Source organism: Canis lupus, chromosome 11, assembly GCF_011100685.1.
Source record: "Canis lupus familiaris isolate Mischka breed German Shepherd chromosome 11, alternate assembly UU_Cfam_GSD_1.0, whole genome shotgun sequence".
In the NCBI taxonomy this organism is placed as follows: domain Eukaryota; kingdom Metazoa; phylum Chordata; class Mammalia; order Carnivora; family Canidae; genus Canis; species Canis lupus.
In genome coordinates this window covers 45,903,547-45,928,299 of record NC_049232.1, presented here as the reverse complement: position 1 = coordinate 45,928,299, position 24,753 = coordinate 45,903,547, and the positions used below count along the sequence as shown (strand labels likewise).

At 35.9% G+C, this 24,753-nt stretch overlaps 1 protein-coding gene across 4 annotated transcripts; it reads left to right on the top strand.

The window, feature by feature from the left end:
- Nucleotides 1-343: 343 nt before the first annotated feature.
- On the top strand, nt 344-24,409 carry C11H9orf72 (chromosome 11 C9orf72 homolog). 4 transcript variants are annotated; one of them, XM_038552577.1, is made up of 13 exons: nt 366-426; nt 942-1,668; nt 2,327-2,524; nt 5,165-5,652; nt 6,763-6,822; nt 10,469-10,564; nt 11,267-11,331; nt 14,045-14,117; nt 15,845-15,961; nt 18,338-18,573; nt 20,974-21,031; nt 22,305-22,414; nt 22,548-24,409. In XM_038552577.1, exons 4-13 carry the CDS (start codon nt 5,209-5,211, stop codon nt 22,732-22,734), a joined length of 1,446 nt encoding a protein of 481 aa, XP_038408505.1. In that variant the 5' UTR covers nt 366-426; nt 942-1,668; nt 2,327-2,524; nt 5,165-5,208; the 3' UTR covers nt 22,735-24,409. The 4 variants fall into 4 exon arrangements, with proteins under 4 accessions (XP_038408506.1, XP_038408503.1, XP_038408505.1 ...); XM_038552576.1 differs by having other exon boundaries at nt 942-2,236; XM_038552575.1 differs by lacking the exon at nt 942-1,668 and having other exon boundaries at nt 345-426.
- The last annotated feature ends 344 nt before the right edge of the window (nt 24,410-24,753 follow it).

The following is a 24,753-nucleotide window of genomic DNA, read 5'->3' as shown; positions in this document are numbered from 1 at the left end:
CCGCCCACGTAAAAGATGGCGCTTGAGGCGTCACCCCCCCCCCTCCCTGCTGCCCGGTTCCTTCCCTTTCGGGGGCGGGGTCCAGAGTGAGCAGGAGGCGTGTGCTTAGGAGGTGTGTGCTTTTGTTTTCTTCACGCTTCCTCCCCTGCCCTTGCTCTCACGGTATTCGCCGAAGGTGATGGGCGAAAGAGTGGGTAAAAGAGATGCACCAGGCGGGACACCACGGGGGCGTGAAGCGCAGCCGGGGTCGGGAGGCGCGAGAGGGGCCGGGCCGGGGGGCGGGGCCGGGCCGGGGGCGGGGGCCGGGCTGGGGGCGTGGCCGGGGGCGTGGCCGGGCCTGGGGGCGGGGCCGGGGCGGGGCGGCGGCCGGGCTGCGGTTGCGGTCCCTGCGCCCGCGGCGGCTGAGTCGCAGGAGGTGGCGAGTGGGTGAGTGAGGAGCCGGCGGGCGGGCGGGCGACTGCCCGGGGTCCGGGTCAGGGGCCGCGCGGGGGCGGCGGCGGCGGTTCTCCCGGGGGCGCGGCTCGTCCTCCCAGACCCAAACCCGGCGTCGGGTTTTCCAGCCGGTGGCCAGTGGAGGCGCCTCCATCCGGGCCCCCGGCTCCCCGGGCGGCGGCGGCGGCGGCGGCGACGGGGCGGGGGGCCGGGCCTCTGGCCTCCTTCCCGCCCGCAGGCCGCGCGCCGGCCGCTCCCCGGGGACCCGGTGTGCGACCCAGAGGGACCCGTCGTGCGCTCGGCGCCGCGGCTTCGCGGGAAAGCGCCTCGGGCGCGGAGAGGCCTGGCTGTGGGGAAGGCCAGAGGGCGGGCGGCGCGCGGAGAACCCCAGGTCCGGGCCGGGGAGGCGGGAAAGCGGGGTGGGGTGGCCTGGGGGAGGGAGAGGACACGCAAGGGCACACAGGTTCAGTGCGAGTTTCCAAAGGTTGCCGATTCCCTGTCCATTTGAGGAGCCGCTCTGGACGTTGTGTGCTCCCGCTGTGCGGATCGCGGCGTGCTTGCTTCCCAGCGCCGAGGTTACACAGGCTCGCTCAGGGGAAGTGTGACCACTGCGACCTGAGCATCGCGGCTGATGGTATCTCTGCAGAAAGACGTGCACTGATTACGTGTCTGCTATGCCCACACGGGACCTGAGTCACCCCCTACTCCGCCAGGCCGCTGTATCCAGGAGACTGACTGGTAGGGAGGTCATGCACTTGCCCGAGAGATGGCCCCTTCGGAGACAAAGAGATTGCCTGGCCCTAGACAAGCCGCAGTGGTGTGGCCAGTGGGTAAATTCCGATTCAGACCGTTCCCGTCCGTCACCTGTGATGAAAAGCAACACATCTGGCTTTACGTTCAATCTGTACTTTTAATTCGAAAAATTCGGTTTGATACCATCTTTCTCACACTTTAGAAAACTTTTAACGTAATGGGAACCTTACAGATGCGAGAAAATGGAAGATTAATCACATGGAGTCAGGATACTTGGAATATAGATGGTGTTGTGTGACAGATACCTTTGGCCAGCACCTCATCCAAACCCTACTGCTCTGGGAAAACCCTAAATCAGTTGGAAAACGCCCCATGACGACTGCTCTTTATACATCCAAAACAAAAACGAGAGAAATTCTAGACCGTATTGCGGGCTGATTGTGCACAGAGCAGCACTGACCTGCTCCAGGAAAGTTACATTAGGTGCTAAAGATTTTTTCCCCCCTCTTTATAAAGTTGATAAAATAGTCTCTATTTGGCTCTGTTAGCAGTCCAAAATTTGCTTTCGGAGAAAAAAGTAAAAACAAAAAACAATGAGGACTCCTGTCTTGCAAGCCTGCCCTTGGGCTCTATGTTAATTAAGTAGTTCTAAGGAGAACAGCCTATTATGTGAGAAACTTGGATCTGTGAGAGATAGCCAGACCTTGATGTAAACTTCATCTCCGAATCTTGCCGGATGAAAATTTAGAAAGTGTTGCAAACAGTCCAGTGTTGATAGTTCACTGTCGTTAAACTTGGCCTGGGCGTCATCTGTTTTTGGAAAGCGGGCTGGCTTAGGACCCTGCTGCTTTTAGGGCTTGGAGAAAATAAACAAAGCGTGGTTGGTTACTAGTGTGAGCCTTATGATGGTACAATTCTGAGTTACATACAACAGCAGTGGACCAATCAACTTTCTAAATACCACTGGGAGAAGAGATGGCTGATTTTTAGCAAAGGTTTAAGAAAAAGCAAAGCTTCCAACCTACTACTCTGCTAACAGTTTTAACAGATGGTAATTAATACAATCTTATGTCTGCATATGTTGGATTATTTTCAGAAAGTTTATCGGTACATCCTCATGAGCCCTATTCTTTGTTTACAGGAGTGGAAAGCCACCGTGTCACCCAATTTGGATCCTGGCTTCCCTCAAAAGACTCTTATGGCTAATGTTTGATAATCTTCTGGAGTAGCCAACTACATGTAGATGTATAGATAAAAAAGACTGTTGGTTTTCACCCAATTTTTTTTCAGCCACATTTACGTATATGGATTTTCCTCACCAAAGATGATGACTTTACGTGTTAGTAAAACTATTTTTACAGCTCTCCTAATTATACTTATCTGTAGCATTTCATTTCTCAAAATTATTAATTTTGGCAGGATTTTAAGCTAAACAATTCAACATGATTCTTGTCCTTTGTTTCCTTTCTAATGAGAATAGCGATGAGGCTATATGTAATTAATTGTCTGTAGTAGTTTAATTTTCACAATCAGGTAAAAATTTTCCTGTAATACAACCAGATTTTGCTCTGGGGCTCTGTTTGGCTTTAGGAAATGCTTTTATTTTCAGTGTAATGATGAAATGTTTGAGTTTAAATATTGTTGTTATGGTTATTCACCTTTTTATCCAAAAAGGAGGAACAAAAGGAAAATGTTACAATATAATTTTGTGGCTATGTGTTAACTCATCTCCTTGGCCCCCAATTTGCTGTTATTTATTTAATGATGACAATAGCATCATTACAGTTTGAATTCAAATTACATTCCTGTATTCTATCACTGTAAACTGTTTAAATTGTGTCTGAAACAGTGGATATTTTAAGTTAGCTAGGCAGTTTATGTCCAGGGTAGTCTTTTAAGACTTAAGTTGATAGAACACATTAAAAAGTGAATATTCCCTAAATGAACTACTAAACTAAAAAATACATATGTAAACTGCCTTTATGTTAAGTCATTTCCACACATGCATACTCTAAAGTGTTTTGCCAAGTTCTGTATACCTATTCTTGACATTCATGATAAAAGTGCTCATCTAATACTCTAAAAATAGAAGCCACTACTTTTCAGCAGCTTTTGAACTCTCTTGACAAGAGAGTACATTTAAGTAAATGAATTGTAGTTATAGATAAAATGTTACCTCCCAAAGCAATCCTTATGATGAATAGATTCCACAATTTTAGACTTGCTTCAATGTAATTGTTATGGTTCTTTTCACTCTACGTCTTCCAATACACACATTCATTTTTTTTAAGATTTTATTTTTAAGTAATCTACACCCAACGTGGGGCTCAAACCCACAAGATGAAGAGTCACATGCTCCACTGACTGAGCCAGCCAGCTCTCAATTTTAATATTAGGCAAGAATTATTCATTTTACACTGATATCACAGAGTATTATACCTTTAAGGTGTTACATTTCAGTGGGTTAAGATATATAAGAGACTTTGATTCTTACCTGACTCTGTGACTTTGGGCTTTTCTCTGGGTCTGTTTTCTCAGTACATTGAAAGGCTTGACCAGTATCCATCCAGTCACTTTATTCTTTAAATGTTGTAAATAAACGAAGCTTTTTAGTTGAGCCATTTAGTATAGTATACAGACTCTCTGTAAGGAACTCAGTGTACTGCTACACAGCTTCCTTAAATTTAAGTAGCATATTAAATATATTTATAGTTATCTTGATGTTTCAGTATTATTTTAAACACTGGTATTGGGCTTTAATACCCTGATACCCAGAGAGCTTGTTGAGAATAACAGAACTGTTTGCTCATTTTTTGTTATGGTTCCAGCTGATTGTTTTTGCAGTCTTTTGTCTCTTTCTTTCTCTTTCTCTTTTTCTTTTATCTCCCACCCCATTTTTTTTTTAAGATTTTATTTTTTTTTTTTCATGAGAGAGAGACAGAGACATAGGTAGAGAGAGAAGCAGGCTCTCTGCAGGGAGCCCGATACAGGACTGGATCCCATGACCTGAGCCACAAGCAGATGCTCAACCACTGAGTCACCCAAGCGCCCCATTTATTCCCCACTTTTAACAGCTTTAAAGTGTTTCTACTAACAGGTGTCTTTACTAGTTTCCTAGGACTGCCATAACAAAGTACCACAAATTGGGTGAACAAAACAACAAAAATTTATTCTTTCACATTTTTGGAAGCTAGAAGTCCAAAATTAGATGTCTGTAGGGACATGCTCCTCTGAAGGCTATATAGGAAGAATCTTCCTTGCCTCTCAACTCATAGTAGTTTCCAGCAATCTTTGACTTTCCTTGGTTTGGAGCCATATCACTCCAGTTCCTACCTCTATGTTTACATAGCCCTGTTTCTCTTTGTACATGTGTCTCTAAATCTTTCTCATAAAGACACCAATCATTGGATTAGGATCCACCCAAATCCAGCATGACCCCATCTTAATTTGATTACACCTACTTTCAAATAAGGTCACATTCACAAATACAGGAGGTTAGGCCTTGAACCTGTATTTGGGGAGGTGGAAGACACAGTTCAACCCACAATGACTATCTGAGCCCTCCCTTTCCCATTTTGCTCCTCTTTTGTTGTGGTTTAGGAGCCAAATATCCAATCATTAGAATTGCACATAGACTGAAATCCTGGGAACAGTGAGGGTCTATTCTATGAGCTTTAGCATATGATATTTTATATTAATGTTCAAAGGCCCCTTTTTTGGAAGATTATTATTTTGGATTTTAAAGTGTATTCCCTGAATAAAGGTGACAAGTTACCATGTACCATAAGGTTCTCATCCTATTAGCAAGCATTTAATGTGCACCTGCCATGCTAGTCGAATGTCTATCCTAAGGGACGTGCTTCCAAATCTTTTTTTGCCTGAAGAAGGGAAACCACACAGTTCTAAAGTCATTTGAATTTCTGGTGTATTGCTTAAAAATTGCTGAACCTAATCATTGGTTTTGTATGTTATTGTTTAGATATCCTGGGACCATTTGGATAGTGTGGTAGTTGGGATGCAGTGATGTCGAATCTCTGTCCACCACCATCTCCAGCTGTTGCCAAGACAGAGATTGCTCTAAGTGGTGAATCACCTTTATTAGCAGCTACCTTTGCTTACTGGGACAATATTCTTGGTCCAAGAGTAAGACACATTTGGGCTCCAAAGACAGAACAGCTACTTCTCAGCGATGGAGAAATAACTTTCCTTGCCAACCACACCTTAAATGGAGAAATCCTCCGAAATGCAGAGAGTGGGGCTATAGATGTGAAGTTTTTTGTCTTGTCTGAAAAAGGAGTAATTATTGTTTCATTAATCTTTGATGGAAACTGGAATGGAGATAGGAGCACGTATGGTTTATCAATTATACTTCCACAGACAGAACTTAGCTTCTACCTTCCACTTCACAGAGTGTGTGTTGATAGATTAACACATATTATCAGGAAAGGAAGGATATGGATGCACAAGGTGAGTGGTTTTGGTACTTATTAATCATGCTAACCTAGCCATTAAAAGATTATCTTCTGTTATATCTAATTTTTAGAAATTATATAGAAGTAATTTCAAACAGTAGCTATTATTTGCATCTGCCCTGTTAGATAGTTCTAGTAGTCTAATGTCAGTGATCTTCATCATAACGCCTAAAGGTAGGAAAGGGTAGATCTATGTTACAAGTAAAAGCTAAAGGTTAGAGAAATTAAAAATATTGTAATAAGCTTTTAAAGTCTAGGTTTGTCTTGGGAACCTTTATAAAACTTTCTTTTTGCATTGCATGACCCTGTTTTTCACTTAATACTGTGTGTAGGTACAAGCAGTTCAAAACAAATGTTTCATAAGCAGTTGGCCATGTAGCCTTTGGTCTCCTTAACTTCTTTGCCAAGTTCTGAAATTTGTAAAATGAGGAGGTTGGACCAAATGGGTTCCAGGAGGTGTTCTTTTAGTTTTACAGATTGAGCCAGAGGAAATTGCTGTCATCCTCTAACTCCTATAGTTTAATATTTAGTGTTTTTTATATTTTCAGATACTTTTGACAGACCTGAAGAACAAATTTAACTCTCCTTTCTGCTTTGCAGTTTTGATACTAGTATGGAAGTCTGTTAAACTGTTATTAATTTTATAAGTTTTTACCAGATAGTAAAGAGAAATGGTATCTTTGAAAAGAAAGAGTGTTTTATTATGTTTACATATTATGTTTTATTTTATTATGTTTTATGTTTATGAACATCACTTACGGTCAGGAAGCCCCAGATATATATAACTTAATCTTACTTAATTTGAAAAGTACAAACCATTAGTTTCCTTTGTGAAACTGTGCAGATGTTACATTGACTGTTTTCTGATAAATTACCTTTTTTTTTAACTACAGAGAAAAAGATGTTTTTATCTTATTTTGTATTGTTTGTATGTAAGAGAATGGATTTGTTGGGTTAATTTCCTATACTCTCCCTTTTTTTTCTGCCCTAACGTGGAAAGTATTTTTCCCATGAACTGAATTACACAATACGTCAGCCAATTAACTGTACCATGAAAAATAAATATCAATTTTCTTTTAATTTTAATGAATTTTCTCTTGCTCAGGAAAGGCAAGAAAATGTGCAGAAAATAGTCTTAGAAGGCACAGAAAGAATGGAAGATCAGGTAAGATACAGAATACATACTATCAAACACCACCAAGCCCAGGGCATGCAGCTGTATAAGGCTGTGGGCTATTTTTCTTAAGTCCTTGAAGCCATACTGTTTTGAAAGGGTGGGTATGAAAATGAACAGAGTCTTTATGGAAATATATGGAATAAACTGGATGAAAATTTCCATATTAGACCTGAAGAGTTAAATAAGTGAAGAATAATAGCAATTTTGGTACCTTTTTTTTCTGTTTGCACAGAATAAGTTTTGAATAACTTGTTTATAGTAAAAATTTTAAGTTTTATATGAGATTGTCTTTAAGGTATTACTTCTCAAACATTTCCCCAGAAGTAGTTATAACATAGGGAAGTGAGTATACTCCTAGGGATATCTGGGGATACAGACACAGTTGTAAGCATAATATTTATTTGAAGTCTCATGTTGTATTTTTAAAACTCATGCAATTTATATCCTATTTTGTATCTATTTAGTGTTAGAGTTTGCCAGTGATACCCCTCACCTTCTGGTAATATGAAGTATTTAGGGAAATATGCCATGGTTATCCTACTGCTTTGAATATTCTTAGGGTGGAGGCACCGGCATTTGAGATGCATAATTGCATGGATATGGCTTCCCTTATGGAAGTTAAATGCAAACCATTTCAGTGCAGGGCAGAGATGTTCTGAAGAGGAATTTCCAAAGGAGAAGGGATTTTTTGCCTTTCCTCTCATTGCCTCTGGCCACTCTCAGTGTTCCTTCTGTTGAGTTCTAGTCTAAGGATGACTGAGTTGTTCTTACTCTGGTTCTCCTTTAGCATGCCTGAGACAAAATAATTTTTCTGGCGCCTGAGTGGCTCAGTTGGTTAATGTCTGCCTTGGGCTCAGGTCATGATCTCAGGGTCCTGAGATCACCCACCATTGACTACTTCTCCCTCTGCCTGCCCCCACCCCCCACTACCCCCGCTTGTGCTCTCTGTCAGATAAATTTTAAAAATAAATTTAAATTAAAAATTTTTTTTAAAAATTTAAAAATCTGTAAATAATAACTGTTCTAAAAATTTGTGAATACATAGGGATTTGAACCAGGAAAATACAAAACTCTATAAAGTGACTTCCTTTACAAATTGTTATTATACCTGTATTTTTGTAAATAACTTTCCAGGCAAGAGGAGGTAATCCTGGGGAAAGGTCTAACACTTAAAAGAAAATGTTTCCCTTTACACAGCAAAGCCTGGTTTTTACTTATTGGTCAATGAGCAGAGTGCCAAGCATTGGGGGGACTTTTACCAACCTCTAGATGTACCTGCTAATTATGGAGTAGTTAGTAGAGTTACCTCAAGATAAAGAAATTTAAGACCCAATAACATTCTGCATTTCCTGGGAATTTTTTTCTTTTTTTTTCTTTTTTTTTGGGGGGGGGGGGATTTTTTTCAAACCAGAAACCTGTGCTTAAAATGTTTACCGCTATTCACTTTTAAGTTTTATTTCGGTTTTAAGGGCTCTTCTTGAAAATGTTAACCTCTTCTGTATATTTAGACCAACTGGAGGTTTTTAAAGGGGAAACATTCTCTTGCTAAGAAGTTCAAGTTACAGAAGTCACAAGAGGAAAAGAAACTTGAGGGATTTTCTTTTGAGTTTCTTCTGTTCAGTCTTGTAGGATTTTTTGTTGCTGTTAAGCTTTGAGGAGGTAATGATAAATTGTGATAAATATCTGAGATACAGTTTATGGCACTATATATATGCCTACATCTAAGGGAAGTTATTTTTCTGCAGTTATCCTTTCTGCATAGAAGCTGCCTGATAATTGAATCTTTACAAATCTCACATCATGTGCTTAAAATGACTTTATTTTGAACAAATAAACACTATTTGGGGATTTCACATTAGTCTGGAATTAATCACTGACTTCATTCAGTGCGAGTTTTGGATGCTTATAGCTATCATCTGATAAAATCACTCTACAAGGAAATCACTTTATAGCTAGTCATTATTCTTGTTGAATTGCAAATGTTGATTGAAACTGTAAACAAGCATTTTAAAACAGTGAGTGGTTATGTTTGGAGGTTACTACAGGATGAATTTTTTTAAATAATAAAACCTTCTATATGATACAAGGAGGCTTATGACTTAGCATAAGATTTCCATAGACAGCATCACATTTAAATTCCCAAGTTTCCAAAAAACTGGATATGATCACTCAGAAAATGACTCTGACTGAGATTTAAAGACATGTGAAAAATTTGAATAAAACAGTTTTATGAGAGATGAGTGAGGAAAAAAACTTGTTAGAATGTTTTTAATATGTAATTTTTAAAACATGTTTAGCTAAAAATTAACATACATATGTGACAATTTTATCTCTAAAAGTTTACATACTCAAGATGGTTCAAAAATTGGGGGACAAAAAAATTAAAAAAAAAAACAAAATTTAAAAAAATAAAAAAATTAAAAATAAAAAAAAATGGGGGACAGGGGTGATGGTCCTACTGCTTTGAATATTCTTAGGGTATAGGCATGGTCATCCATCTTTGAGATACTCTACGTTTGTGATGTACTATACTGAGTTTTCAGTTTCATTCTAGAAACTACAAATTTCAAAATTACATTTTTGATGTCTGTTTTATTGACTTCTTAAAACATATGTGGTATTTTGATTTTCATTTGGGTACTAAACCTTACTGTGAATCTACAAGGTGGGTTTTGAGTCAAACTTGACTACTAAGTTGTTTGCTGACTATTTCTCAAGTCTTATGGCTGATTTTCCTCATTTTAAATATAAAATGCATCAATGACCTTTAATTAACAAGTTTTTCATATCTCAAATAAATATCAAAGGAAATCCTTTCTAAATTTGGTGTGTAATTTAATTATTGCATGTAACAGTAGATGATAAGCCAATGATTCCACTCTGACTAAAGAAAATCATTCCTGGAAGAATGAAAATGAGTTTTAAATAATATGTACATCCTTTAGAAACATTCTGGAGGAATAGACATGTTTGGGGCTGTGTTTTAACAAGTTATTGAGTATTTCTTTCAAAGGATGTCATTCCTTGCTTTCAGTTCTTAGTTTGCCCCATTTATCCTATACAGGATTTCCCTGCTAACCAAAAGTAGAGTATTCCTATAAAATCTTTCATACACTGAAATGGCCATGAAGTATAGAAGCAATTATAATTAATTTGTATGGAAAAGTTTTTGAGTGTTCCCAGACCCAAAAAATAACCTCTCTTAAGCATCTCTGTCTGATATCTGAAAACACAGTCTACTAAGGGGTGCACAAAATAAATCAAGATAAAGCACAAATGCTCATAGACACAGTCCAAAGCTAAGGTGGCTTGATGCTAAGATGCTGAGTGGAGTTCCGGGGGGGCTCACGGGGCAGGAGCCTGGCTGGGCTAGTCTGGTGCTCAGAGTATGTGCCACCTCCTACAATGGCTCATTCAAAACAAATGCTCAATGCTGTTTTAGCATTTCACCTTTTTTTTTTTTTTTTTTTGTAAAAGCAGAAATTCTCTTCAGATTTCTTTTGCTTGCTGGAAACAGATACTAATCAATGTAGGTCTTTCATAAAGCAAAACGGTGTAACTTGAACTTTCAAAAAGAGCAGGGCGTTACCTTCATTGTCAGATTTTCTTCACTTCATTTTGCTTTTTTATACAGGGTCAGAGTATTATTCCAATGCTTACTGGTGAAGTAATTCCTGTAATGGAACTGCTTTCATCTATGAAATCACACAGCGTTCCTGAAGAAATAGATGTAAGTTATTACTATATGACTATTATGTATATTAGTAGCATTCTAATTTTAGTAGTATTCATTTTTTTGTCGTGCATACTATTCTCTATTTCATACAAATGAAGTATTAGCCACTTGAGCAAAAACAGAAAATCCTGAGTTTTAGAACCAAACAAAGGCTTCTTTTTTATTTGGTCAATGATAGTTGTGACAGAACTATATTTTATTTAGTTTATTTCACCACTTTTGTATTTCTTAGGAGAATTCTACACCTTATAAAAACAATCAGTATTTAATGCAGTACTTTTTGTAACAAAGCAGTATACCAATCAGCGGTGGTTAACACAAGTTTACTTACATTCACTAATCTAGTTTGCTTAATCATGGTTGGCATTTTGAATCACACCCTCTCCGTGTGCCGAGAAATCTTCAGGAAACTATTGTTTCTTTCTGACTTTGTCATTAAGATTTGTCTTCTGACTGACAGCCCAGAAGAGGAAGTTGTTCTTGTAAAAATCATTGCTTAACCTGCCTGACCAGTTTCCACATTTGTTCTGAAATTTTATGGAAGTGCTAGAGATTGTTTTATTGGGATTCTTGATGCTTAGAAATTAGGGCAATGTGTCATATTGAACCTAAAATTCAGAAAACTTGTGTATTTAAGTGTGTTATTTCAATGCTTATATTATAGCCAGGATAATTTTTTTTTGTGATGCATTTTAGATAGCAGATACAGTTCTCAATGATGATGATATTGGTGACAGCTGTCATGAAGGCTTTCTTCTCAAGTAAGAATTTCATTTCTTTTTGTAAGGGATGGATAGACCAGATAGAAATCTTATGCTCACTATGACACAATTTGGAAGGACAAAAATTAATGAGACTAGCTATCCAAATTATTCTAGGAACAATGTTAAGTATTTAAACTATTACTTAGCTTTGTGTTATTTTTTCATTTATTACATGTCTCTGATCCATTTGATGTTACTCTTTTTAATATGTAAAGAAGCTGGGTTTCCATAGTGCCCAGACAAGAAATCTTGGTCTCTTGTTTGGTTCTGGTTTCTTATTTTACTTCTCATCAAAGTTGAAACTAAGAATTGAAAGGGGTTCTTAAACCCATTTCCAGTGTTGGGGCCTTCACACCAACAATCCTCTAGATACCAAGTGGGTGTCCTACAATTTAATTCAGTTCTGACACACTCTGCCTCGAGAGTGTCAGATTCCATAGGTTAAGGGTTTAGTCCCACAAGACTGCATCCGTCCCTGCCCCCAGACACCAGTAACAAGTCCAGGTTATTACCTGGACTTCTTACCAATTGGCTATAAATTAGGTTCCTACGACCCCCTCCTTGGGTTCCATTAATATGCTAGAGCAACTCACGGAACTCAAACATTTTATTTACGTGATTACCAGTTAATATAAAGGATAGGCTCTAAGATACTGATGAACATCTAGATGGAAGAGATGCATAAGACAAAGTCTGGGGAAAAGGTGAAGAGCTTCCATACTGTCTCAAAGGATACTACTTTCCCCAGATCTCCAGGTGTTCACTAACTGGGAAGCCTCCAAACCCTTTCCTTTTGGGTTTTCGTGGAGGCTTCATTCCATAGACTTGATTGATTGATTGATTGATTGATTGATTAAATCATTGGCCACTGGTGATAACCTCCAGCCCCTCACCCCTCCCCAGAGGTCAGGGGCGAGGAACTGAAAGTTCTTACCCTTACCATGTGGTTGGCTTCATTGGCAGTCAGCCCCTATCCTTAGATGCTTTCCAGAAGTCACCTCATTAACCTAACAAAAAGCATCTCATTTCCTACACTTAGAAAATTCCAAGGGTTTTGGAAACTGTTAGCCAAGAACTATGGTTGAAGACCAAATATATATTTCTTAAAATCACAATATCACAGAACCTTTACAAATTAACTTACATTGTGGAGGGACTTAAGTTATTTAGGCCTAGAAAAGAAAATTATTCGTATTTTTACTGATCCTTTCCATCTTACAGCAAATTTTAGTATTTAAGAGTGTGGGCTCTAAAACCAGACTTACTGGGTTATTGCTATTTGAACCTGAGCAAGATACCTAAAGTCCCTGTGCCCCCATTTCCTCATCTGTAAAATAGGAATAAAAATAGTACCTACTTCATATGATTTGTTATAAGAATTGAGTAAGATAAGTCATATTAAGCACTTAAAACAGTGCCTGATACATATAAGCACATAATAGCTGACATTTTCTATTTCTTCGAAGGAAAATGTAATAACAGTAAAAACAACCAATATTTATCAGGTGCCTGCAAGTTAGTCCCTATACTAAGTGCTCTCTTTGCATGTATAATCTCATTTTCTACCTTAGTGTTTCTTTACAATTGCAGATTATCATGAAATTTCATTTTTTTTTCAATGAGAAGTGAAAGGATAAGGTATTTGCTTTTTTTTTTTTTTTTTTTTTTGGTATTTGCTTTTTATGTCCATAGTCTTTTCCTCAGAGAATATCAGAGGTGGGAGTGTTTTTAACTGAGAAGCCTTACATAGCTTGACTCAGAAGCACTTTAGTGCTGATTCGGCTCACTGTCAGCCATTCATCATTATTTTGAATCCCGTTTGACTTTATTTTTTTATTTTTTTTTCCCCAAAACTTTTTTTTTTATCTATTTATTTATTTATTTATTTTTTTAATTTATTTTTTATTGGTGTTCAATTTACTAACATACAGAATAACCCCCAGTGCCCATCACCCATTCACTCCCACCCCCCGCCCTCCTCCCCTTCTACCACCCCTAGTTCCTTTCCCAGAGTTAGCAGTCTTTACGTTCTGTCTCCCTTTCTGATATTTCCCACACATTTCTTCCCCCTTCCCTTATATTCCCTTTCACTATTATTTATATTCCCCAAATGAATGAGAACATATAATGTTTGTCCTTCTCCGACTGGCTTATTTCACTCAGCATAATACCCTCCAGTTCCATCCACGTTGAAGCAAATGGTGGGTATTTGTCATTTCTAATAGCTGAGTAATATTCCATTGTATACATAAACCACATCTTCTTTATCCGTTCATCTTTCGTTGGACACCGAGGCTCCTTCCACAGTTTGGCTATCGTGGCCATTGCTGCTATAAACATCGGGGTGCAGGTGTCCTGGCGTTTCATTGCATTTGTATCTTTGGGGTAAATCCCCAACAGTGCAATTGCTGGGTACTGAGGAGTGGAGAGGTTAAATGATTTATTTAAAGTCCCATTTGACTTTCATTATAAAATAGTAATATTTTACTAACTGGGTTTTAAGTTCAAATGGGAGAATCTCTGTGAAAGGCCTGAGGCGAATGTAAAGTACTAGGAGAGATAAGAGATGGCAAGGCATTGTTCTTACAGCTTTGGCACTCATCATGTAAAATTAGTCTAAATTGTTTGAAGTTCACTTACCCTTTTTTTGTTTTAGTCTGTGACATTGTTTTACAGGCAATGTTTTTCATCTTTTTTGTTCACCTTGCAGTGCCATCAGCTCACACTTGCAAACTTGTGGCTGTTCTGTCGTAGTAGGCAGCAGTGCAGAGAAAGTAAATAAGGTAATTTATTCTAATCCAGTCTAATCTGACTTCTTAACACTCTAATATATCATGGGCTGTAATTTAAAAGTTAGGTTGCAGTCAAGATGATCTAATAGTATAAGGAGGTAATATAATCTGGCCAAATTACTATGACACCCTGGAACAAAAATAAGTTGAAGTAGACTGCTTAAATAGGAAATCATTTATCCATTTCATTTTGATAACTCATAAGTATTACACAGTTACCAATATTGTATAAATGCTTTTGAGAATTTCATAAAATAATTAGATATTTTTCAAAAATTCTTATCTTCTATTCTCTGACATCACTTTTAGTAAACATGAAGATAATAACCATGTACTTTTGATACTGATTCCAAAGAAATGTTATCTGATTATTCATCTTGATTTCTTATGTTGCTTTCCCTCCTGAATCTTTTTTAGGGACCTCTTGCTTTTGAGTGGTCTGTGGATGTTATGTTTTATTTAGTAACATTTGTGACCACTTCCTTCAGTGCTACATGAGTTAACAAAGAATTAGCAAAGTTCTCTTTCCAAGCATCAGGCAAAAAACTAAGGGATTTTGCACTTTTTGTTACTGTTATGTAGAAGGAGATGTTTCACATATCTATCCATTTAAGCAAACCTGATTTTTCTTTTTATGTTTTACACAGAAAATATGTTAGGAATGATTATTTCCTTAACAAATATATTTGTAGTTTTTTTTCTCTAATAAGTTACCCTGTATGCTTGCATAATCCTTAATTTACCAAAATTATATTTTTTGTGTACATCCATTTATGAGAGGTTAGTATACTTCTTACTATATTGGTTTAGCAATTTATTATTACATTTGTTATCTCAAGAAGGTAGGTTTCCATCTCTTCAGATTTCACGGAAGGACTGCCCAGTAGCTTTTTGGAAGGAGAAAGCTCTGTGGTCAGGGCTCTGTGTTTTTAAAACACTTTTTTCATCCCACATCCGCTTCTGGCAAAATCAGTTCTCTTTTATTTTTTTAATATGAAAAAGGTTGCCATTACTCTGTATTGAAAGCTACTTTAATGTAAAAACTCTCTGAATATTGTCTGAATTCCAACATCCTTACATGGCTTTTTACTTTTTCTAACAGAGCTATAGACCAAATCCTGTTAGAATCATAGACTTCTAAGCCCCAGTCAATGGCTTGCTTATTTAAAATCAAATTTGATAGAATTAATTCTCATTCTATTGAAGGATTTGGACACTCCTAACATTCATTATAATGGGATTTCACATGTAGAACTATTCAACAGAAACCATAATTCTGCCTAATATAACTACATTTAGTTTTCTTGTCCAGAACTGTTTTTACTTATTTGAAAAATAGTTGCTGCTGCTGGGTGGGGATACAATCAATAATTATATTAAGTCATTAGTTCTTACTGAAATACGAGTTCTGTGGTCAAATATGTTGGATAAAGTATGCATTTTGTATCAGTCACCTGGAAGGTTACAATATGTATTCGAATGCTAAAGGTTTTGAGGTATCATACAGTACATTTCCCAAACTTACTTGATCACAGAATTCCTATTTTAAGCAACAACTGTTATGTCCCATGGACCCCTGGCAGGTGACTAAGGAATACTTTTTTTCAGGATGTACTTTATTCACAATAATGGTTGAAGTTTCTATTCAGATTTCTTTGATAAGCAAACCAGTGGCCTTTTAATTTCCTATTTTAATGCTAAAATATTTTCTTTTATAGATCGTGAGAACATTATGCCTTTTTCTGACTCCAGCAGAGAGAAAATGTTCCAGATTATGTGAAGCCGAATCATCATTTAAATATGAGTCAGGCCTCTTTGTACAAGGCCTACTAAAGGTATAGTTTCCATTTGTCACAAGTGAAAGCAACTTTTAAAAATCATTTTTGGCACTCTTTATAAATACATTTTGAATATTAGCATGTAGTGCATTTCATGTTTATATGCCAAGGAGCTGACCTATACAAAAGTCTGAACATAGAGAGTATGTCTTACAGATTTATAGTTAGTATGAGTGAAACATCACAGAATATCTTTCTGTGTTTTTCTCTTTGGTTTCCTGTAGCTTCCTTGCCTGGCCTCAGGATTATTTGTTTTTTAATATGTGCTTGAGTCAAGTTTGCACATCTAAAACGGGTACTTTTTTTTTTTACTGAAAAGGATTTGAATTTTTGTTAGCATTTTTTGTTTATGTAATGTACTCATTATTGAAAAATAAATTTTAAACTGCTTCCTGTCTTCAGAAAGTATATATAGAATTTGAACAATTCATATATATATTCACATATATGTATTTTTATTTTTATTTTATTTTTTTCATATATGTATTTTTAAATTACATTTTTCTTTACTTGAGCTTGTTCTCTTTTTTCTTTTTTTTCTTTTTTTTTTAATTCCAATATAGTTAACATGCAACATTACTATATTAGTTTCAAGTGTACAATGTAGTGCTCCAACAATTCTGTACATTACTCAAGGCTCATCATAATTAATATGCTCTTTAATCCTCATCCTCACAAATAACCATCAATTTGTTCTCTGTAGTTAAGAGGCTGTTTTTAGGTTTGTCTGGATTTTTTTTGTTGTTCATTTATTTTGTTTCTTAAATTTCACATATGGGTAAAATATGATATTTGTCTTTCTCTGACTAATTGAGTCCACTTTTCAAGGAGTAAAGCAGATAAATATAAGTTAGCAATTATTTTCAATAATTACGGGAAGACAGTAATTTTACTGAATGTGTTGCTGATATTTCAATTATAGTCCAAGGTGTGAGAAAGTATATTTCCTAATAGTTATGTGATTCATAGTGAATGCTTTCTTGGGGATTTACATAATAAAATGAAAGAAAACATACTAAAAATTGTTGTAAATAAAAATTATGTTCAGCTGGGCAACCCCAGTGGCTCAGTGGTTTAGCGCTGCCTTCAGCCTAGGACCTGATCCTGGAGATCCAGGATCGAGTCCCACATCGGGCTCCCTGCATGGAGCCTGCTTCTCCCTCTGCCTGTGTCTCTGCCTCTCTCTCTCTCTGTGTGTGTGTTTCATGAAGAAATAAAATAAAATCTTTAAAAAAAAATTATGTTCAGCTTTTGCATTTTCAATAGTGTGCATGTTCTGAGCTCAGAATGATATTTAAATACAGAAACTACTTAAGGGAAACACATTTCTATTTTGAATTGCACAAATCTGAAAATTAGAATTTCTTTTTTATCAAAGACATAATAAAGTGCTTAGTATTTTTATTTCCTCAGCACCCTCTCATTTAATTAATTATGTAATTTTATCCCTGAAAGGGACCTATACCAGATGCACAGAGGAAAGCTTGAAACTATAATTTAATGAAAAAAATCTGTTAACAGTTTTCTGTACACATATAAATTGTTAAACCTTTCAGAAAATACTTTGACGTTGCATATCAGGAGCCTTGAAAATGTTCAAAGACTTAATCTTTCTACTTCTAGAAATCCATCCTAGGGAAACAATTATATAAGGAGAGAGATTACTTATAAAGGTGTTTATGACAGCATTGTAAGAGTAAAAAATTGGAAATATCCTCGATATTATATTCGTAACCTATACTACAATGCTTCGTACACAGTAGATACTTCTTACATGGTATTTAACTACCCAATTGACAATACCTGGAAAGAAGTACATTGTTTACTTATAAAAATACATATTCAATGAGATTTAAAAGAACATGTGAATAATCAATAAGAAAATAAAAAGTTCCCCATAATCTCATAATCCAATGAATAACCTGTTAATATTTGGCATATATCTTTCTTGTCTTTTTATTCTTCTGTGTATATCTTTTACATAGTTCCCTGTCCCCTCTGCATATTTTAACCTCCATTTTCCACAATATCTTATGAACATCTTTCTATATCAACACATAAACTTCAAATTAATTTTTAGTAGGTAAATAAAATTTTTATTTCATCACTTCTCTTTTTGGATACTTCACTTATTTTCTAGCATTTTACTATTAAAACCAGTGCGGTAGTGCACTCATCACTAAAACTTTGCACATGATAATGACTAATTTCTTAGGATAAACTTATAGAGATGGGTTTGTGAAAGCCAGTTTTTCTAATTAAAAAATAAACCTTCAAAAAAAAAAAATAAAAAAAATAAAAAAAAAAAAATAAAAAATAAACCTTCATATCTTTTGGCATATAAGACAACAAATTTTCTTTTCATTTTGACAGGATTCAACTGGAAGCTTTGTGCTCCCCTTCCGGCAAGTCATGTATGCTCCCTACCCCACCACACACATAGATGTGGACGTCAATACTGTCAAGCAGATGCCACCATGTCACGAACATATTTATAATCAGCGTAGATACATGAGATCCGAGCTCACAGCATTCTGGAGAGCCACTTCAGAAGAAGACATGGCTCAGGATACTATCATCTGCACAGACGAAAGCTTCACTCCAGATTTGTATGTAATGATATTGTTGTTAAACAGTATTATGAAGTTGTATCTTTTATGAGTAAAAACAAACAAATCTGTGTTTGAAAGGAAGGAAATATTACTAAGAGAATTGTACTTGAAGAAACAATTTGGCTAATCATGCCCTTTTTTTCCTTCAATGTCTACTTTTCTTAATATAACTATGTTTTGCATAGATGGGTTAGATTAGTCCCGTAAAGTAAATATTTAAGTATTTATTTAACAAATGTACATTGAGGTCCTAGGCACAGTAATTGGTGCTAAGGTTGGGCTCTCTATAAAGAGACCCAACCCTTATATTGCTTACAATCTAGTGTATAAGAGTCATTAAAAGGCTTCATAGCTAAACCAAAGAAGTAATTCTAAGTCTTTTTTTCTTAATATATGATAAATTGTTGAAAGTAGACCCAATTAGAGGGGGGAAAATGATAAATCTGAATTTTAAAACCCTAAGAAAACTTAAGTTCTAAATCAGGAGAAGAAATGCCGTATACTATTATGGTTCTCTTTAATCAATTTAAAGTGCCTGGCACATATAATGTGCTCAATAAATGTTAACTGTGATAATCCATGTTTGAGTGTATAAAGCAGCAGTAAAATTGGAGCAAGCAACCCTGCCCTATATTTCTAAGAAACATTTTGAACTGAGATAGCAGACATGTGGAGCAATAAGAGTCACACAGAAAATGTTGAATAAAAAAAGAACAGCATGTCCAAGGTATCCCTAGCTGCATGTATCTCTTAGTACAGAAAGATGGCATCACTGGGACCCATCTTTTTCCAGCTATCAACTGTTTTTGTGGATTCCTTAGAAAGTTTAAAGGGAATTGGTTTAGAAAATGAATTGGTCAAAATCAGAATTCCAAGTGACCAAGTTTTCAAGTATTGGTAATTGTGGTACATGTAGGAATTCTCAAAATTAATCTGTGCTTTCAAGCATTTTCCTCTTTCCTGAAGTGTTTAGTATTTTCTTTCTATTTTTGGTTACTTCAGAGCTCTTTTTTGGGAAATTTAGTGAACTTTAGAATGAATATACCGCCTAGTAATTTTATTCTTATTTTTTGAGAGGAGGTATTTGTATTCTTTTAACATTTCTTGCTCATTTTAGCTAGTTATGTTTAATTGCTTCATTGGTTTGACAGACTTTGATCAGCTATAACAAGTCTTATCTTACTGGTGTTAAAAAAAAATAACATCATGAGTTTTTAAAATTTGTTCACAACTCTTAAGTAAATTTTCTGAACATGAAATTGTCCAAAAGAAATATTTTCTACCATTAGAGTGTATATTAACTTTTATATATTACAGATATAGTTTACTTTTTAGTTTTCTTTAAGCAATATTATTTATTTTTAAGATACTTTTAACTTTTAAAAATAATTTCACTCACTGCCACTTTGTGGAAAATGAGTCACTGGAAATAATACTTATTTTTAACACTGCTTCATCTGATTCACCTATGATTGAGATACTCAGTGAAACATATATTTTCAGAACACTAGATTTAATAGTCTTATTCTCTCTCCACAGCCAGAAAAGGGGTGCTGCCAGCCAGTAATCATGCCGTGATAACTTTTTTTTCTTTCCAAGTTTCTTTCTTTTGTAATTTGGTACACCCGTTTCCTAAAGTAGGAAATTTTAGGTACTTCCCTATTTCTCTCTGCACACACCCCTCTTTGTCTTTCTTGTCAGTTCAGTGATGATCCCTACTATTTTCACTGAAAAATTGCTTACTTTATGGCTTCTTAGAGTTACATTAGCTTGAGTATACATTCTGTCTTCTTAGTCTGATCATTGCCAAGGTAGGTAATACTTTTCTAAGTAGTAGGTTCGTGTTACTTGCTTAGTGATAGGTTTGTTGATGCAGCTCAGTGGTCAAGGTGTTCTTTAATCCCACTTGAACGTTTCATAGCATTTACTCTTTCACCTTTTTCTTTCTGGACAGCTTATTACAAGTTACTATAACATAAAGTTAACCTTTCATTTTGTTTTAGGTTTTTGTGGTTGTAGTATGTGTTTATTTTTCTTGCTGGTTTTTTTTTTTTTTTTTTTTTTTTGAGAAGGCAGGAATTGATGATCATGTTTATTAATTCCCTAAGGCTCTCAGCATTTTTTTTATAAGGCGAGGGTACAAAAATAGATTGATAAGGAGTTAAATGCCCTTCTTGGGACTACTTACATCCTTAAGAAAAAAATAATTACATAGTGGCTTGACAAACTACTAATATACAGAGTTAAAATGAATATAGTTTTTTATCTCCAAATATATATATATTTTTTATAAATATGTTTATACATAATATTCCATTTCTAAGAATTTAATTTATTGGCTGGAGTGAGAGATTTTGGAAGGTAGCCATTTCAACATTTGGACTATTTTCTTCATAGGAATATTTTTCAAGATGTCTTACACAGAGACACTCTAGTAAAAGCCTTCCTGGATCAGGTAAATGTTAAGCCTAAGATTGTCAAAATGAATGTTATGGTATGTTGTCTTTTTTAATGTATACTACATTGCCTGTGCTATATATGTAATATCATAGAATTAAGTCGTTATTTTTTTTAAGTCATTATCTTTTTGTAATGTTTCAGGTCTTTCTAAAATGTCTACATGGTATTTCTTTTGATTGTTAATGGGCGTTAGCCTGTATATTAACAATGAAAGATGCAATATGTCCCAGTTCAAATAATAAATGTTTTAATTCCAACCACAAACCTATAACTCAAGGTGTTGTCTTTTGGGGAAGGGAGAATATTTTTTTATTTGCCTTAATTGAGCCAAAATGTCTTTAAAACTTGTATACTTCTAAAATAATAACATCTTTATTGTCTCATTCTTCTGAAAAATACCTGATTAGTTAACATTTGAGGAAAACTATAGATTATATGGGACTTATTTCTTAATATAACAGAGCTTTGTCATAGTATCATTTTGGGAATCAGGCCAGGAAACAGTGTCATAGGGATAGCTTTGAAATTATGAGGTCCATACAGGTCTATGTGGTCTGTGACATAGTGCATAGTTCAAGGGTAATTAATAATCATGCAACTAATTCGATATTTCTCAAGCTGAATAAAATCATTCTACCACTACCCATGTATCCTCACCCCTCAACAGTAGAGAGAGAAGAATATCTCAAAACAATAGTCTGTAAGCATGGCTCGACTTCTGAGAGCTTCAATTTTGTTTGGAGATGTGGGCAGGAAAAGTTAAGTAATATAAGTGGAAGTAAATTACATCATGATTCCTTTTTTCTTCTTAAGATTTTTATTTATTTATTTGAGAGAGGGCACACACATAAGCCAGAGGAGGGGCAAAGGGAAAAGCAGACTCCCCCTTGAGCAGGGAGCCCGACATGCAGCTGGATTCTAGGACCCTGGGATCATGACCTGAGCTAACTGACAACTGCTTACCTGACTGACTGAGCCACCCAGGAGCCCCTACATCATGATTCTTAACAATAAAGTAAATAGGGATGTATTCTGTGGCACAATGCAAAAGTTGAGTTCATTTTCAAAGATAAAATAGAAGACTTCAGAAAAGCATGATTGCCTCTAGACTCAGTACTTCTGGTCTGTTAGGCGCATCAGTGGCAATGGTTATGGAGAACTGCTCTAAAGTGTGTTACCTTTCAGACATTGTCAACACAGTGATAGAAACATGCTGTATAAGAAGAATTGGAGCGAATTATTTATTAAAATGCTTCATTTTCCTGTAGGTCTTTCATTTGAAACCTGGTTTATCTCTCAGGAGTACTTTCCTTGCACAGTTTCTACTCGTCCTTCACAGAAAAGCCTTGACCCTAATAAAATATATAGAAGATGATACGTAAGTAACACCATATGAAATAAAAAAAAACCTTTGTGCATTATTAATGTTTTGTTTTGTTCCTTTGGGACATTGTCTATATTTTTATATGTATTTGTATATAAAAGTTTTTTTTTTTCTTCATTATTTATAGGCAAAAAGGGAAAAAGCCCTTTAAATCTCTACGGAACCTGAAGATAGACCTTGATTTAACAGCAGAGGGCGACCTTAACATAATAATGGCTCTAGCTGAGAAAATTAAACCAGGCCTACACTCCTTTATCTTCGGAAGACCTTTCTATACTAGTGTACAGGAACGAGATGTTCTAATGACTTTTTAAATGTGTAACTTGTCAAGCATATTTCATCACAATCATGATTGCTGCCAAAGTAGCTTGGCAGTGTGGGAAACATCATTCCTGCAGGTCGTGTCCTAGTCTACTTGGCAATGCAGTTAAAATTAGTTACACTACAGTTGTCACCAGTCTGTAGGAGGACGTCAGGTGCATTGTTACAATGGGTGCATCTTTCCTAGATATGCTGTCTTGGGATACAAACTTAGGTTTACAATTATAGTAAATGTTACTGCTACCTTTTAAAGATATAATAATGGAATATAAACTTGACCACAACTACTGTTTCTTGAAACTTACAATTCATGGTTTACATGTATCAAAGTGAAATCTTAGTTAGTTTTCACTGGTATAATACTAGCTGACTTTTCATCTCTTGATATTCCTTGGTATGTAAGATTACTGTAATACTTTTATATAATCACCTGAAAATTAGAGCATTTGAATCATTTCAGTTCCACAAAAGGAAGTTGGCTTGAACATAGGTTAAATTTTAGAAAGAATATATTGATCAAGCAGATGTTTAATTCAAATTAATTATTAGATCCTACTTTATAGATTTGATAGTCCTTAGAGTTTAATCTGTGTAAAAACATCACGCAGCATGTGTAGTCCTGATTATGGTGAAACCACAGTTGGGTGTGTTTGTGTGTGTGTTTGTGTGTTGAACTATGTCAAAGAAAATAGAGGAAATTGGGTTTTATGTTTTAATAGTTATTGCCAACTATTTAAATTACTTTTTATTATTTTTGAGCCAAATTGAAATGTATACCTCCTGTGCCTTTTTTTTTTTCTTGAAAAATATAATGACTTGGAAGAAGTTCAGATTACACTAGTCAGTCATTTTTATCTTGTTTTCCTCTTGTAGGGTCTCACCCTGATTTGGCAATTGTGACTCCAAGATTACAAAATGCAATAGAAAATATACTAACTAGTAAGATCTTTTCTCAAGAACAGAGAATAGTAGCTAGTCCTTTTCCTTCTTATGTTTCTGCCCATAATTTTGAAGTTGTTGGCAGGTCTCTTTCCTGAATCTTGTGAGGAAAGCAGGAGAAACTTGACTGATGTGCTATTTTACTAGGTGCTACTTTGGCAGAACTAAGTGATCAATTTCTTTTGTTTCCTTAATGTGTTTGGACCATTTTGCTAGCTGTAAGATGACTGATAAATGTAAGTCTGTGCTAGAATGGTTTTGACATAATAGTATACACAAGCATAAAAATATTCTTATTTAAAACTGTGGAAGTTACAAAAAAGGGAAAAATATTTATAAGAAAGGGATAAAAGTGATAGAGCCACTCTGCTCTTGCTCACCAAATTAAACCAAAACAAACATGTTCTTTTCTGAAGGTCCTAATTGCCTTTCACATCACTGATCAGAAAGGTATAGAATCTTGATTTATAGACATAAATGAAACCGGATGACTGGTGCTCCGTGGCTCAGTCATCAATTTACAATACCACCTTCTTGTACCCCTTACTCAGTGCTTTCTATGTGAGGTTATTAAAGAGTGCTGACCGATTATTTTCTTTTGCTGGTTTATTGTACTGTTATATAGAATGCAAGTTGTACAGTGAAATAAGTTATTAAAGCATGTGTAAATATTGTTGTATATCTTTTCTCCTATATGGAGAATTTTGAATAAAATAGCCTTAAAATGTTGTCTCTTAGCAATTATTTGTTCAGAAAAGCAGTGTTATGATAATGAAAGCGTGACAGTTTATGTTGTATCAAAACTCTTGTTTTCTTTTTTGAAAGAAAATGAAGGTTCTTTATAATGCTGGAATCTCTTATTTATAATGCTGGTTTTTATTTTTTTAACTTAGTGTTTAACTCACAGGATTACAATTTGATTTTTAAATTTCTGTATTAATATTTCAAATGTACAAGCTAATGCTTGGGTAAATTTTTTTTTAATTTCTGTTATAAAATATTACTATAAGCTGAAGATATTTCTTTCAGATATCTAGTACAGGTGTCCAAAATCAAAGTGCAAGGAATCTAAA

What these genes read in the sequence shown, in the direction of transcription:
- C11H9orf72 (XM_038552578.1), top strand. Translation starts at nt 5,209, where the DNA reads ATGTCGAATCTCTGTCCACCACCATCTCCAGCTGTTGCCAAGACAGAG. An exon ending in CATGAAGGCTTTCTTCTCAA is followed by an intron (nt 11,332 to 14,044) that starts GTAAGAATTTCA and finishes TTCACCTTGCAG; the next exon opens with TGCCATCAGCTCACACTTGC. An exon ending in GAAAGCTTCACTCCAGATTT is followed by an intron (nt 18,574 to 20,973) that starts GTATGTAATGAT and finishes TTTTCTTCATAG; the next exon opens with GAATATTTTTCAAGATGTCT.